The sequence below is a fragment of the Chelon labrosus genome (genome assembly GCF_963514085.1).
Source record: "Chelon labrosus genome assembly, chromosome: 19".
Classification (NCBI taxonomy): Eukaryota; Metazoa; Chordata; class Actinopteri; order Mugiliformes; family Mugilidae; genus Chelon; species Chelon labrosus.
In genome coordinates this window covers 9,059,637-9,075,949 of record NC_140352.1, presented here as the reverse complement: position 1 = coordinate 9,075,949, position 16,313 = coordinate 9,059,637, and the positions used below count along the sequence as shown (strand labels likewise).

The 16,313-nt window shown below is 42.6% G+C and overlaps 1 protein-coding gene across 1 annotated transcript; it reads left to right on the top strand.

Annotated features, from left to right (window-relative positions):
* The first annotated feature begins 237 nt into the window (after positions 1-237).
* On the top strand, positions 238-14,301 carry ldb3b (LIM domain binding 3b). Its single transcript, XM_084566869.1, has 8 exons — positions 238-533; positions 3,723-3,874; positions 4,187-4,262; positions 8,195-8,217; positions 9,328-9,525; positions 11,289-11,458; positions 11,575-11,611; positions 12,849-14,301. The coding sequence occupies exons 1-8, from the start codon at positions 438-440 to the stop codon at positions 12,943-12,945; spliced, it is 849 nt and encodes a 282-aa protein (XP_084422995.1). The 5' UTR covers positions 238-437; the 3' UTR covers positions 12,946-14,301.
* Positions 14,302-16,313: the final 2,012 nt, after the last annotated feature.

The following is a 16,313-nucleotide window of genomic DNA, read 5'->3' as shown; positions in this document are numbered from 1 at the left end:
TTGCACTTTCACAGACTTGAGGTTTGTTGAGCGGGTTTTGTGATTTCAGGGTGAGACAATTTACTGAGGCTCAGCTTGTCTCTTTCTGTGTGTCCGTGCGCATGAATGCATGCTTCTGTCTCTCTGTGTGTGTGTTTGTGTGTGTGTGTGTTCATTTGTGTGTCTCAGAGGTTCCACAGCACCTGACCCACCCACCCACTAGCAACACCACCACCACCACCTCCACCACCCCAGGGTGTTTGTCCTGAGAGCTGGGAGCAGACAAGGAGACACGGCTGTGAAGCCAGGGCTGACGGAGGAAGAGCGACCACCGAGGTGCCGGCCGGGACAAAAGGATAGCAGGGGAGGACGGAAGGACAAGGGCACAGCGAACAGGAGGAGAAACCACACGGCCAGCAGGAGTTGTTAGCAGGAGGAGTGTTGACATTCAACCGAAGATGACTACGTACACAGTGACTCTGAATGGCCCCGCTCCATGGGGCTTCAGACTACAAGGAGGAAAAGACTTCAATATGCCGCTCACCATCTCAAGGGTAAGGACAGAGTCACCCTCACAGGATTTGTTGTGCCCAAAGCAGCCGAAAGAAATACACAGAAACTAACAACTAACCTGACAAGAAAGATCTCAATCGATAGTGAACTGAGAATCCGAAAAAAAGTGCACTCAAACTGAAATCGCCACAGTTCAGACGGCACGGTGCACACTCAATATTGACTTATTTAGGCTGAAAGAGCTGCTCAGAAATAACACTTACGCACAGTGCATGACCACGTAAACACAGAACAGCCTTTTAAATTCACAAAGCTTCGCCTTTATCACCGTTTCCTGCTCAAATATCTGGTTCGCATCATTTTAATGACTGAAAACTTTCATAATTGGCTGCAAATCTTACAAGTAGTTGTGTTTTTCAGTGACTGTAGGTGCTGAAACTCAGTCCTTTAAACCTAAATGTGTGGAAACCTTTACTTTATCCCCCCCGAGCTGAGTCCTCGAGTCCTCCTCCCTGTAGGGTCGTGTCTATGCATGTGCATCACTATATCCTGCACGCGGGAAGTGTGATTTGTGTATACGCGAGAAGCGGCTGAGCGGCGGTTATGTAATGTTGCTGTACACGGTGATGACAGAGAGGGCCCCCGACGCAAACTCCAGAGAGGTTTCTAGAATAGAGCAGCCGTGGAGAGACAGGAATAGTTCCACGGGAGCAGCGAAGCGGCTGCACGAGTTTACTGTACATTTTCAGGAAAATGAGAAACCGAGCGAAACGTGCCCTTCGAATCTCTGAATCACACCACATGCACACTCAAAATGTCTAGTCCACCCTCGTAGTTGGACTGATTAATCATTCAGCGCCATCAAGTTTGCAGATTATTCGATTCAAGAGTCAAATTTGTATTTGAATTCCAAATATATTTACTTGACTTCATGTGAAAGCTTTACTGTTTCAATAACAAACAGATGTAGGCACTTTTAACGACAATAATCACTCGTTTATCGTATTTAAAAACTCTCAGTCATCAGTTCAGACGACGATGGCGGCTAAAATGATTCATACTTAAGAGAAAAAGTGGAAAATTATGTTCTATTTTCCAAATTCCAGCAACAGATTAATCAGCGCTGAGCAGAGATATGGGGCGCCTCTCTCCCTCTCTCCTGCTTTCTCTCTCTCTCTGGCAGGACCTCTGGTGTATTTACAGCATTTCCTTTAAATAGAAGTGGAAGAGAGGTGGACGGACGGAGGGAGAGGGATGGGAATGGGAAGAAGCGAGAGGGGACACTAATGGCTTGTGTTACCTTTAGTAAGCTTCATTCCTCCCTTGCAATCCACTTCAGTGGCAGCTTTTGGAGCTGCTCGTGTGGAGGAACTGATGAATGGAGGGTTGATTCAGGAAACGAGAGGAAGGAAAGGTCATGACGCTTACCTGAGCGGAACAATGTGGACATTAGTTCCCTGCAATGTCCAGCTCCTCATCCCTCAGTCCTGATTGATGCCCAGCTGGCGATCAGGGCTGCGTTATATTGATTCCCAGCTGCAGACGTGTGTTAGTTTATTGTCTTCTGAGCCCGGCCTCAGGCAGCCAGAGGGGAGCGCTGATATGTGCATGCTGTATAACAATGCATCATTGGATTTGAGTTCATCCTGTGGTCGTGTCGGGCCCTGACAGGTTAACATAAAGCATTGCAGGTTGACGGGACAGCTCGGGGTGACATTACAGTTTGACGTAACGCTCCTGCAGTTTGGATTTCAGCCTAGAACTAAGAAAGGACAGAGGAATGAAGGCAGTGGATTCCTTACATCTTGTTAGCCTAATCAAGGAACTGGAAATTAAACATGTGTCTCAAGTCTTAAGCAATTATTAAAATAAAACTCTTTAAGTACAGTAGCACCCCTAATCTTAACTTTAACTCCAGTCTATTTACACGCCCTCTTCTGGATAAGAAGAAATCTGAATGAATGACTTGATGGTCTGGAGTTTGGCTGGTTGCTTTATAAAAACCCCTCCTTAATGAAGACCTTCATACATTTTCAACATTCATATCCAATTTTCAGGGAGTCATTCTTCATCCCAGTCTCCCATGCGTCATCTGTAATATCTGGGTGCGTGCAAAAAAAAAAAAAAAACACGCTCCACAGATTGTTTGTTTGATTAAAACCGAAAAGCGCCCATGCAAAAATCATTTTTATCCCCGCCTGCTATCGAACTCTCCGCCTACTGGCTCTATTTTGATGACGGCAATTCAGGCACTGAAGTAAGACGTGCAAAAAGAAAAAAAAAAAGAGAGAGAGGAAGGTTGAGAGGAGGAGCATGCATGACAGTCTAAGAAAAAGCAACAAGAAAAAAATAAAAGAAAATCTGTCAGGGAAGACTTGCATGAATGTCAGTAGCAGGTGTGTGTATGTGTGTGTGTTTTGGGCATTGAGGGGGGCTCGGAGGGGTCAATCACAGAGAACTCGCAGGCATCAACAGCATTGCTTATTTTTAACTCCTTAACGAGTTGACTGTAAGCCTAGACTCAATACTGTATGCCCCGGGCTTCTGAGCTCTCCTAAGCCTCCTCGCTGTGTAGTCCGGCTTTGTGGCGGAGCTGAAGAGGCTGAATATTGAGCTGATCGTCGCCATTATGAATACTAGTATAAAGAACTGTAAGAAAAACGTTCATGTCTTCAGTTTAACCCTTTCGTTCAGTCTGCAGGGACTCGTCTCTAAAGCTCCAGTCTTGTTTTATTCCAACGGCACAGCATGAAGATGTGAAACGTTGTTCTGCTCGCCACACTTTCTGGCTCGTTTGTTTCACTGTCAGACCCAATATCTGCTGCTTTGGAGACTCATTAAACTCTCACACAAAACGCGGTTCTGCTCCGTCGGATAACATAACACACAAATTTTTATCCTTCATCTGCCGAGCTGAAGGATGCGTTTATTTTGCTTCATCGGCTTTTCTCTTCTCCACCTTTAAGGCTTATTTACTGAGCTGCTACGCGCACGGCATCAGTTATTGTGCGGAGTGAAGTCTGCTGCAGTCAGCTGAGCTGGACTGACCTGGGGTTTAAACTGTGCTAATGAAGAAATTAATTGTCCTGATATGCATCGAAGCTCTTTGCTCCTAATTAATCTGACACGCCTGAATTTTAGCCCTGCGTGTAACTGCATATGTTTTTCGGTTTCCCGAGGAATCTGTGTAACTGGTCCTGGTGTGACCTGCTCTGTTGACCCCTCCATAGATAACTCCGGGCAGCAAGGCGTCGGGCGGCAGCCTGACCCAGGGCGACATCATCTCGGCCATCGACGGGGTCAGCACCGACGGGATGTCACACCTGGAGGCCCAGAACAAGATCAAGTCTGCCACCAACAAACTGTCGCTCACAATGCAGAAGTAAACAACCGGCACATTTGTCATTTATGACTAAACACAAACTAAAGTAGATGATGCAGAAGAGACTTTTTTAAAGTAGTGGAGTTTTATCTTTATTAAGAAGATATCTACATTGCCAAGCTAGTCCTTCAAGCTAGTTGTGGTCCTGTTAAATAAAAATCTTATTCCAGGTGAACACAGAGGAACGGCAACAGTCTTATTCTGCAGCTCAGCCATCCAAAATTCACAAAAGGCAAAACATATTTCTGATTATGAGAGAGTTCCTGAAGACAGTTGTTAAATATCTAAAATACTTTGTTGTGTAATCTACAGATCAAGACGTCCCGCTCCAGTTCCCACAGCAACTCCAAGAATGGACTCACCCATGCCAGTCATCCCCCACCAGAAGGTAAAAACCCAGTCTGTCATCAAGTAAACAAATAGATGAACACAAAAAAATACCACATCATATGTGATTGAAGTCTATATGTCTGTATATATATGTGTCTGTCATATGTGTTTTGTATTCTTGTCTGGTATCATCTTATCTGAGTGTCACCAGCTGTGTCCTGCTGCCCTCTAGTGTAAAATATTCACAGTGCAACTGCAGGGAGGTCAAGGGCCAGCCAACTCTGAACTGACTGGGAAATGACAAGCTAATTTAAGAGCTTATTTTCTATCTATATGTTGTGACATTCTCCCATTTTTTAAGGAGTTACAAGAGGAACATTTTGGAATCATCCAGGATAAAAAGCCCTGCAAGAGAAATCTCTTTCCAGCCGCAGGATCTCCGCAAGGCCAGTCGGGGCAGTACAATTCCCCAATTGGCCTTTACTCCCCTGAAACTCTCAGCGAAATGATGCAAATGCAGGGCAACTTAGGCGAGGGGTCGGCAGCTGCCCGGAGAGTTTCATCACTTGGGTAGGTTAGCGCGCTTCTACCTGAAGTTAAGAAGCACTGAGAGGATGAGATCTAACTCCGTCAGGGATCACCCAGCACACCCACCAATAAAAAAACACTGCTTGTCACTCTAGAGGACTGAAGTCCCACCTCTCACGTTTAACCACATATGATGATATGCGATGCACTCAGAACTTTCCATTGCAATCCCAACAATCGTACCTCTCACACGTGGTGCTATTTCAGGAGCGTACACACAAACATACCTGGCCGGCTTCCAGGTTGCCGAATAGCAGGAGATCGGGCTAAGGGGTTGTTCGGGGATCTTCGTTACAGACCGAAGAGCGACACTTTGCTAAAGGTCGAGCGGCCTCAAATGTCTCAGATGGAGGTGAATTTTTAACCCGGACAGTCGTTACAAGAGGCTATGAGTGAGTTTTTGGGATGACACAGAGAATTAATTAATAATAATTATGAAAGCAGTGAGATGATGGTGCATTTTTCTTTTTGTATGGAACATTTTTTGCTCTGTAATTTCCCCTATTGAGATTTTTAGCTTCTGGAAAATATATTTCCCCCTGGATGTTTTCTTGTTACGTTTTTCTTGTTCAATGATTTTATTTTGCCCAGCTCAGGTTTAAACTACTTTTAGACAAAAGAAGCAAGAAAATATTCATATTTTGTGACATTTACACTGACGCTGGCGGATATATGTGGACATTTTACCAACTTTAGGTGTTACTCTTTGCAAATCCTGTAATTTTGAATATAGTAGAGTAGAGTGACTTAGCAATGTCTTCATGTTTCGAAAAATACATATATACAGTGTTATATTTTTTTAATTGCTCATTAATTTCCTAAAACCGCTGGGTACTTTCTTTAGATTAATGTGACAAGAATAAGAGTGGATTTGTGAGTGACAGTTTTCAACCCTGCAGATTTTGTGAGTATTTTTGGCTGGAGGATCGAGTGGGATTGCGGTACATATTTCCACATCCTGCACCTTCCTTAAAAGGTTTGAGCTGGCTTCGTCTTTTGCCCAATACCTGAGTTGTATGTTGCAATATCTGCATTTCGGTCGGCATTGTGGTTGTGGCCACGGTTGAGGTGACTCTTCTCAGCTCAAGTCTCAGCTATGGAATACGTACAGAAGTTAATTAAGGGTGTAATCCGCTTGGCCTCTGACATATCACATCCAGGTATCAGTCTCCACTAATGTGTTTCCAATCTGGAGCTGAGCTTCTTTACAGTAATGGCCAATGGTAAGTCAGGTGTCGGGAAACGTGCTCCGGGCAGAGCACAGGGCGATGACTTCAGTGTCATGCCAGCACCCCTGCCTCTTTGAGCGCACGGAGACGCACACCCACAGAACAGAGCAGCTGTTGTACGCGGTTAGGGAATGTTCCGCTCTGGTTACACACCGTCATCCCCTGAATGCCAAACCTGAGATAAGACCCCTCCACCATCCACAGGGAGATGTCCCATGTGTGAGATGTTTCACTTTACGTACTGTACCCTGAGCACATCCATGTATTATATTCACGTGCTCACCGGCTGATTCATGTGTTCCACTGTTGCGGCAGAGTGGAAGACACTCACGATGACGATAGAAGATGTTTAGGATGTTCACAAGTGACAGTCATCCCCTGAGGAAGGTGAAGGAAGCTGGTGTGAAAGTGGAAATTATTCAGTGTCAGAACATGTTTTTATGTTGTAGGCATGCTCTGTGCCCTAGGACATAGCCTGACGTCTCCCTGAACAGAAAGAAGGCACTGAAATGCATTTCCTTGTCCACATCTACACACCTCAGACATCTTAATTTTTTTTTTCTGTGTTGTAGTGACTTTGGTAAAAGTGACTTTTGTTCAGCATGTATTAGCTCCAACAGAGAAACTCAACACAGGTGACTAGCTGCCGACCAAAGCACAAGTATAAATGTTTACAACAATCAGCGTAGGCCCACTGTGAGAGTATAAACCAAGATTTAGTCTAATGTTGGTTATGTTGCAGCCTGCACAGTTATACCGTGTACTCAAATAGCTAATGAAACTTAGCAAGAAGTTCTCGCTAGCTTGCGATATGAAGCAACAGTCTCCTCTTTCGTTTCCCCCTTCTGGCAGTGGGAGTGATCTGTTTTTGTCCTTCTTTTATGTTCAAGCTGTAAACCGTCCTCTGAGTGCAGTTTCATTTTATCTCGAGCCTCTGAAACTTTTCTTGGACTCATTTTCATTCTTCCTGACGAGCGACGCTGCTGCTCATATAACCATAGTTACATTAGTAACCCTCATTTCTCCGACATAGGCTCCGTCATACTCTTAGTTGCTTATTAGTTGATGTATTCTCTGTGTTTCCATGGCTGTGGTTGTATGCAGATGTAAAATGTCAACAGATTTGAAACTATATTGCAAAATACAGAGGTTTAAATTTATTTATATTTAACAGTCCCACGCTATAGCTTTGAATTGAAGGAGAATACCAAGCTTGTTTCTTATAGTAGCCCACTGAAGGCCTGTTGTTGGTGGTACATGAAGTAGCATCATAAAGTTGGACAGTATAAAGGAAGGACAGTAGGTGTGGTATGGATTTTAACCATCCTCGGTGGTGTAGATGGAAGAAGTTGGAAGAAGCTTTTCTCCAAAGTGGCACTTGACTACAGAAAAAAACCTGTTAGGAAAACGGGAGAGCTCATTCTGGTTGTTTGGAAACAAGGAAATTGTTCAAAACGAAGAAGAAGAGGCCTGCATTATACTGACATGGTTTAAAAAGTCAGTCAAACAGCTAGGATATAATGAGATTAATAAATGTATAACGTAGATATCATATATTTATACATCGTAAAATAAACGATATAACTAAAGCCCATACTTTAAGGTACAAATTAATGAATAAAGTTGCTGTAATGAATGTTTCTAGAAAGAAATTTGACTTCTAAGCAGAACATCCCAGAATAGTCTCCTTAATTTCATGGACGGATTTGTTTTTGCAGATGCAGACTTTATTTTTTTTTACGGGGATCTCCTCGACACATTCTTGGTAAAAGTGTTTAAATGGTGCGACCTCTTGTATCTATCGCACCTGGACTCATCCAATGGCAAGGTGGAATCAGCTGGTTTGTGTTGTGTTTGTGTAGCTGTGTACGTTTCTGTCTGTTCTGTGCTAAATGTGTCTTTGTAACCCCCCCCCCCCCCCCCCCCATCCTGCGTCATGTGACTGAAGCGCTTCTGCTCCCGTCAGTCACTCCTGGGGAGCAGGGAAATGTCCCAGCGATGACAAACGGCTGCTATTCTGACCTGTACATGGGATTACAGACAAGCACCATAGTTGGATAGTTTCCTACAACACACACACGAGGCTATTGTTGTCACCAAAATACCTCTAGCGCTTGCTTACATGTTCTCTCTGTATCTTTTTCTGTCTGTCCGATCCTCTGGTGTGTTTCAGGTTATCGCAAACACAGCTGCAAAGTCAGTACCATTACATGTCTCGGCATGAAGTAAACCTCAGTAGAGATAGTTTTAATGTTTTGTGGTGCAATTCTGGTGTGGAGTGAAACTGTGTCGGGCATAAATGTGTGTACATACACTAAAGATTTATGCCTTCTTGTAGCTGTAACAGAGTTTGTTAGTTAATGCTTCAAATGCCTCAAAAGCTGAAAATTCAAGTCGTGTTATTAACAGCAAAAGTGGAAAGTTTCCCACTTTCTACTTCTCTCTGTAAAAAAATAGATTATAATGATAATACTTCATTATATTCGCCTGTGTTTTCCACCTCTGCCGCTCCTCGTTATCCATTTACAGTATATAATTGTATTTAAATGCATGAGTAGTGGCATTCGGCAGTGGTGTGCATCCTCTGAAATGTGTGTGTTTCAGTGTGTGCAGCTTGCTTGGCCTGCTTGTTTAAACAGTAGTATGTTTGGTTTTCTTTGGACTGGTGTGTCAGCTTGTTTACTTCAATTAAAAGCTTGTCATTTGTTTCGTTATTGAGCTCTAATTGGTGAAGAAACCTTTTGATTCTTAGCAGACCTTTTGCAAAACTCATTATTTATGTATTTCCTAGTATTCTGTTAGTATGCCAGATGTAAGCATGCAAGAAATTGAAAAACAAAAGTGTTTCTTGACATAGGAGTACATCTTTTATTTCAGTCTTTACAAAGGCAAACGTATTTTTGCCATTCTAATATTGCTTTTGTTAATCGTTATTTTTTTAATAATATATTTAAGACTCTACATTCTGCAGAAATGTTTAAAATCAGTATTTAGTGCAGAGCTTGACATAGATACAGTAAAGTGTGATGTGTATTTGTCCTGATGAGTAGCTGCGTCCCCATAATGTAGGTGATGTCCCTGTAAAACGTAATACTGAGCAGAACAATCGCCCCCTTTCTGTCAGTGGTGTTACTACACATTGACCCGGTTTCCCTCCTTCACTTTAGTGCTTTTTATGTATTTTCTCTCCTCTCAAATTCCTTTCTCCGTCTTAACGTCTCATGTTTAAACCCTTCACCTCTGCACCTGAAACCTACCTCTTTGACCCGCTAACCTTTGACCCCTCCTGCCCCACCGCCTTGACAGTGTGGAGTACACTCCCAGCTTCAACCCAATAGCTCTGAAAGACTCAGCCCTGTCCACCCACAAGCCCATTGAGGTGAGGGGTCCGGGAGGAAAGGCCACTATCGTTCACGCTCAGTACAACACACCTATCAGCATGTACTCACAGGACGCCATCATGGATGCCATCGCAGGGCAGTCACAGGCCAAGGGACACGACAGGTGAGGTCACCCAACCTGACTAATCCCCCCTCCACTTTTATGACCGCTCTCCACTCACACTGATCCAACCGGCCCATGAGTTGGAGAAATTAAAGGGTTGGTTCACCCAAACTACAAAAAACATACTTTACTTCTCTTTATGGCAATGGTTTGTAAAGTTCTGCCTCCAAAGACAGAACTTAAAATTCAGTTTTAATATGCGTTCAAGATAAAATAAAGGCACATATTTTCCTTTGTAGAGATCAGAGGATGCACATAGTTGAATCAGTTCACTCTTACATAATACTATGATCACATGTTTAGTTCCAAACTAAACTAGCTGAATTAGCTAACTATGTTCCCCCAAAGCTACACTGGCTACATGGTCTTATGGTGACATAGTATTTACAGGCATTTGGCAATCCAAACTGATTGAATAATATAAAAATGTTAATAAACGAAGGAATTAAAACTAAGTCAAATCATAACCCTGCAATATTGTTGTGTTATATAGGTGGCAGAATTGTTTCTGTGATGAGAGACACTGCATGACTAGATCTTATTTGTTGGAAGATTGCTATTTGAGAAAGTATTTTCTTTTTGTAATTTGGGTGAACAGGTCTTTTAACATACTTTGAGCTGACAAGCTCAAACAAAATGGAGGTTCGGAGCATACGTCAAGCCCACGCTGCTACAAATAGCTGTCTGTAGTAGTGTACGTCCGGGCTTTTCCTTGTTGTCTGTGTCTGGGCCTCGTACTCCTCTGTGCCTTCACCCACTTTCCTCTGCTCATTCCATCCAACCAACCAACCACACCTGTGCTGTCCTCCACCCATCACTCCCCATCCTTCCTTCTTGGTTGTGACCTCAGTGAGGAGGCGGGCTCCCCCTTGGCGTAAGTACAGCAGCGCTCCTTTTCCGTCCCGCCTCTCCTCGTACTCGTGCCTCCTCTGTCTCATGACTTCATAACAGCTTGTGCATTGCTCCATGTGTCTCCCTGAAAGTCCTACAACATCGCCTTGTTTGTGTTTCTGACAAGTGTTTAATGGACCAACTCACCAAGTATGAGGCGATCATGGACTCATTTATTTGTGTGAAAGTACTTACATGTACTTTGGTCAAAGTGTGAGAGTGCAAATCGTGTTTAAAATCGCTTTTTCTTTTTTTGGGTGGTGTCCTCTGGAAACACAGCCCAGGGAATCAGATCAGATTTAATTTGATGGGATTTCATGGCATGGGAATGTTCTGAGTATCCAGCTGCAGGTTTTCAAATGACAACTGCTCGACTGGTATTAACTCACTTTCTAATTCCTTTATGAATGCTGGAAGAACGTTGTGCGGTCAAGTTGCCCTGTAAACTCACTCCAGTATTTACTGGACTCTACACTACAGGCATCCCCAGAGTGAAAGTAAAGGACGAGAGAAAGATATTGAACATAAAGGATTGACACATACTGTACTTTGTGTAACGGAACATGGAATGGAATAATTGACCAAGATTTAATAAATGCTCATAATTCAACAACAAATACAATACAATTACATATAAACAGTACAAGTTGAGTTTTTAGTACATTTTTCCTTCTTACAGTAAACATTTTGCTATCGTCTATTTAATACATTTTACACTTGATGTACAACACCAAAAAAAAATGTAATTTAATTTCTGTTAATGCATCGAGGGCATTTAATACATGACACAAGATGATATTTTTGCATTTCCGGCCGTTACGTACAATAAATGCTACACTCTCAGAGGTCTAATTGTTCGTCCTGCCCCGCAGTGGAGCTCTGCCCATCAAGGACCCCGTGGTAGACTGTGCATCTCCAGTGTACCAGGCAGTGATCAGGCCTGGAGAGACAGCCCAGGACATGTCAGAATGGGCTCGCCGTGCTGCCAACCTGCAGTCTAAGAGCTTCAGGATCCTGGCCCACATCACTGGCACTGAATACAGTCAGTACACTGACTCCTTTATTTATTTTGTTCCTATCGTCTCTCTTGGATGCTCGATGCTCATCTCTCACCTCTTGTTCAGTTACTCATTCATTTTCTCTTCTATCTCCCTACAGTGCAAGACCCAGATGAGGAAGCCCTGCAAAGGTCGAGGTAAGAGTAGTCTTTCAAGGAGCAGGTATCACTCCCCTTACTTTTGTGGCATTCCATCATAAGAGACTTAAAAACGATTTTAAATACAAGAAGGGACGTAGCCTACTGTGAATGTCCATGTTCGTAGACATTTGGGAAATGCACTTATCTGCTTTCTTGCGAGGAGTTACATGAGAGGACTGATGTTAGGTGCTCTTGCCTCAGCTTGAAGCAAGTAGCATCGTTCTTTCCAAAGTCAACAAAACCTACAACCAGATATATGTATCTTATTTATTTAGTTTGAAAACAAAGCATAAAGCGACCAGTGGAGATTCTGGGAAGTAAATGGTTGAAGCCCAGAAATGCTCCAGCACACAACCCCACCCAAGGAGTTGCACAAGACTACAGCCAATGAAAATAACTTTTCCCAGATACCATAAAAATGACTGTTAGCTGGGAGGCTAGGAAGCTAGGAAGAGCTCAAACCGTTGAAGATGTAAAATGAGAACAGCGTTGCGTTCCGCATGCTGGAAAATTAACGGTCAGGGAAACTAACCAACTGCCCGATACGGGAAAATGGGAAACTGTCAACTTAGTGTGGCTCTTCAACAGTCAACCCAAAGCAAGTAGAGCTCCTCCTGCTGACTGGCTGCAGTATAGGTCATAAGCTCCACCTCCTCCATGTTAGTGGACGGGACTTGAGCCAAACTAAAACACTAAAATACACATCAAATATTTTTTTAAAGATAGTTTTGGTGATTTTAGGTAGTTAATATATAATGATGATATATGTCCATGTGTATTATTTTGTTCTGAGAAGTTTCATTTAAGTTTAAGGATGTGACATCATGGTGATTGATTGCTATGAAGACGGCTCTACGAAGCGGTCCCATAGGATGGTGAGAGTAGGAAAAAAATAATAAGTACAGTGTGTAATCCAACATTTCAGCCGTAGAGCAGAGCGCAGTATTAATCAAACACAAACCAGTGAGTCTAGAAGAAGCGTGGGTGGGTCATTGAAAACTTGACTCCACTCTGGGACCATATTGCTCAGACTCCGGCTCCAAACCCCCATCCTGCAACTCGTATCCCTGTAATTCTAACCTCAGTTTGACCAGCGGGAACAAGTGGAGACGCGTCGTCCATTTTTTCTAAAGTCTATGGTACACACACAAGAGTGGCATCAGTCTTCTCATCGCTCATTGTCAAGCTGTTTCCTTAAAATGTTCATGTGTACACCTGTCCTCTTCACCATCAGAGAGAAGTTTGAGTCGGAGGTCAAAGGGCCCCGCTTTGCCAAGCTGAAGAACTGGCACCACGGACTGTCTGCACAGATCCTCAACATCCAGGAATAAAGAGGAGAAGGAGAGAAAGCAAGAGAGGAGGAGGAGGACATGGACAAAAAACACAGGAGTTAACAGGAAGAGGGGATAGAATATGGAGGGAGTAAAAGGAGCAGGAAGAGGAGGAGGAAACTCCTCAGGAATGTGAGATAAACTTGTAGCCTTGATTAGTAGAATGTGAGAAACTTAATGTCAGTGTGAGAATGCTATGTGTTCATAAGGTCAAATGTCAAACGCCTGCTGCCAAGATCTGATCTCGCATTTGGATTTTTCTTTTTTTCTTCGTTATCTGTGTGTTTGGGTTCTGCCTCTCTTAAGCGAAAAAGGGAGATTGTACAAAAAAAAATAATTTTTGTGAAATATAGTGAAAATGCAGAAATGAGGACGTTTCTTTTACGGCCCAGTACACGAACCGCATGCACAAACCAACATATGAGTTTTGACACCATGAGCATTTTTGTGAGGCAACACACAAAGAGAAATACACACATTTATCTACATGCACAAATACAGTATGTAAAAAAAATGCACTCAAAACCTGTAACAATATCAATGTGAATAAATGTTTTCTTAAAACTATGCGGCTGTTGTAATTGTAAATGTTCTAAACAACAACTGAAATGAGACGCTGGAGGGATTGTTAGAGACGAATCACATGCCCTGACATTTCTAGTGCTGTTGGGAAGGAGGGAGTGTTTTGACTTTGCAAACCAGTCACTCAAAGAGAATCTAATAGCTTTTTACAGAATACTATGACTCTTTCACAGTGACAGAACTGTTGGGTTGGCAAAACCTCAAATACCCTGCATGAGGAGCTGAATGTCCTTGATACAGCTGTTTGTTTAATGAATTATCTTGGACTAGCTTCTAGGGAGATTTATTTATGTCTGTGTGGGTGGTATTATTTAGTTTCCACGAATAATAACTGGACATATGGAGGACAAGTGATCTGAATTATACCTCAGAATTGGAAAAATATTCAGCCATGTTGCAATAAACTAGCAGTAGCAAATTACAAGTAAACAAGCCGACCGTCGCGGGTGCGCGTAACGCTCAGAGATGACATCATCCAGGTCAGAAGACAGGTAACTCTTACATACGTAACTCAACAGGGAATAGCACTAGCGTACAATAACAAAATATTGGTGAAATGAACGAGTTTCACGGCAGATAATGCGTTATTTAGAGGCTGCGTTTCGGTGCCCCAGTCACTCCCACTATATGGATATACGCGGATCTAAATATAATCCGAACGACTCCAAATGACACCAAAGTTGTATGGGTGAGAGAACAATCGTATTTTATGCCAGAAATAAGGTCCAGGTTGTAAAAAAACAGTAGTTCCCCTTTAAAGCATCCATTCAGAGCCAGTGGCCACCTCAGGCTCTAAAAAAATAAAATAAAAAGTGACCAACTGCAGTTCCTGGCCACTTGGGCTGACTACAAAAGTGAGTGAGTCAATCCCCATAGACTTCCATGTTGAAATGTCGGCAGAATAGCAGAAATATTCATGTTTACTGCTTGGTAATGAAACAATTTTGTTCTCTATAGCTAGTTTCTACATATATGACAACAGCATGTGTTGATTATGGGTGATATTTATACAAGGTGTAGGTTATGCATAATTAATAGTGTGGCTACTAGGGGTTGCATAAGCTCAGATTTTCTAAAGTCGACCTCACTGATAAAAACACAGTACAAAGTAATGCTTTGCAGCAATTAAATCTATATTCTTGACATGAATACATATGGTGAGAACAGGCAGCTCGTGCACTATGTACTGTGCACTGCAGATATGTATAGCCTGTATAAAAACAGGCTCCAACTCAGCACCATCAATAGTATTTAATAATACTCCACATTGTGTTGTAAGATGGTGTAGCTCTAAAGCCTTCTTCGTGTATAGCAGCTCAGGGTCTAATATCTGTGACAATGAAATTCAACAGGTAACTGTTGATGTGCAGCCTCCTTCTCTCTGTTACCGCAGGACGTTTGGTGAAGTTGTTAACTGACTGCTGTTGAGAGGATTTGGATAGCTCCTCTGCTAGCATTAGCGGATGCCTTTTCAGATGAGTGTGCACTGCAATAGCACTTTTGTTGTATTTTAAGACAGACTGACATGTCACGTAGTTTCGGCATCATCTTAAGTGAATTATTTCCACACACTTGATGAAGCGCTGCACCTGTCTTCTCGGAAGCGTCCATGTTGTTATTGTCACGTGACCAATGGCTAACGTTGAGAAACAGATTAGTCATCTCCACGCATATCTCTGCCAATTTTTGAGTTAGCTCAGAGGCAGGTACTGCCAAGACGTCAACAGTTACACTCTGCTTCACTGCGTCACGGAGGGGTCATCCATCTTTATATACAGTCTTGTGGGCACAAGACAAATGTCCAGTGTTAGCACTCCTAGCAATTTTGTTTGTTCACCAACACCTCTGGATGTTCAAATGCTAGTTGCTCCGCTAGACTACCCAGGATGTCTTCAGAATAAAAATAGTGCAGCTATAAGTCACAAAAATGAGGATTTATGACTGCTATATTTTACCTCCTTGATATTTACCTCCATGAAAACTTGAAAGTTGTAAATTATGTAAAAAAACAAAAAACAAAACAAGAAATGTCATCAAGTGTTATCTTAACAGTCCACACCAGGAAACTGTAAGTCTGTGGTTTTTGAATTTACGGCTTATAAAGTCTGATTAATCTTTTACACAGTCCTACAATAATGCTGCGTCATGATGCCATATGTGCTATGGGCACCAGAGGGCAGTCTAACCACACACACTTGAAGCCCAACAAGATATGGTACCTACCTAACTCTTTGTAAAAAAAAAAAAGCCTTGTTCTAAATACATCACTCGCCTGTTGTCACTTCTGTTTTCTATGAATTGTACACTAACTGATAAGGATACGATGACTCAGCAGCAGGTTTTATTTTGGTCCCCAATTATTTATTTTCACTCGCCACCATTTTTATTACGTTTAAAACAAAAACCATGTCAGTGTCATCACAAAATCCCTGGGCTGCTGAGTCAGCATGTCTGGCAGAAATAGGAAAAAGAGAAGGAGGAGGAGGAGGAGGAGGAGGAGGAAGGTTGTGACTCATTCAGGTGGAGATGACGAAGCCTTTTCTCTCCTCTCACAGCAATAAAAATGGCTGCAGGTACTCTCCTTGTCTCTCTTAATTTAATATGGCTTCTAGGTCAATGAGCATCATCAATACTGTACAAATAATAATAAAAAAAACATATGTAATGTGATATGCAACATAAAAGTCCTGTTATTACTACAAAAGGGGGGAAGGAATTACATCTCTGGGATGAGCTGTGGCGTGACGTGATTGCAGATTAAATGACACATGATGTGCAAAAGAAAT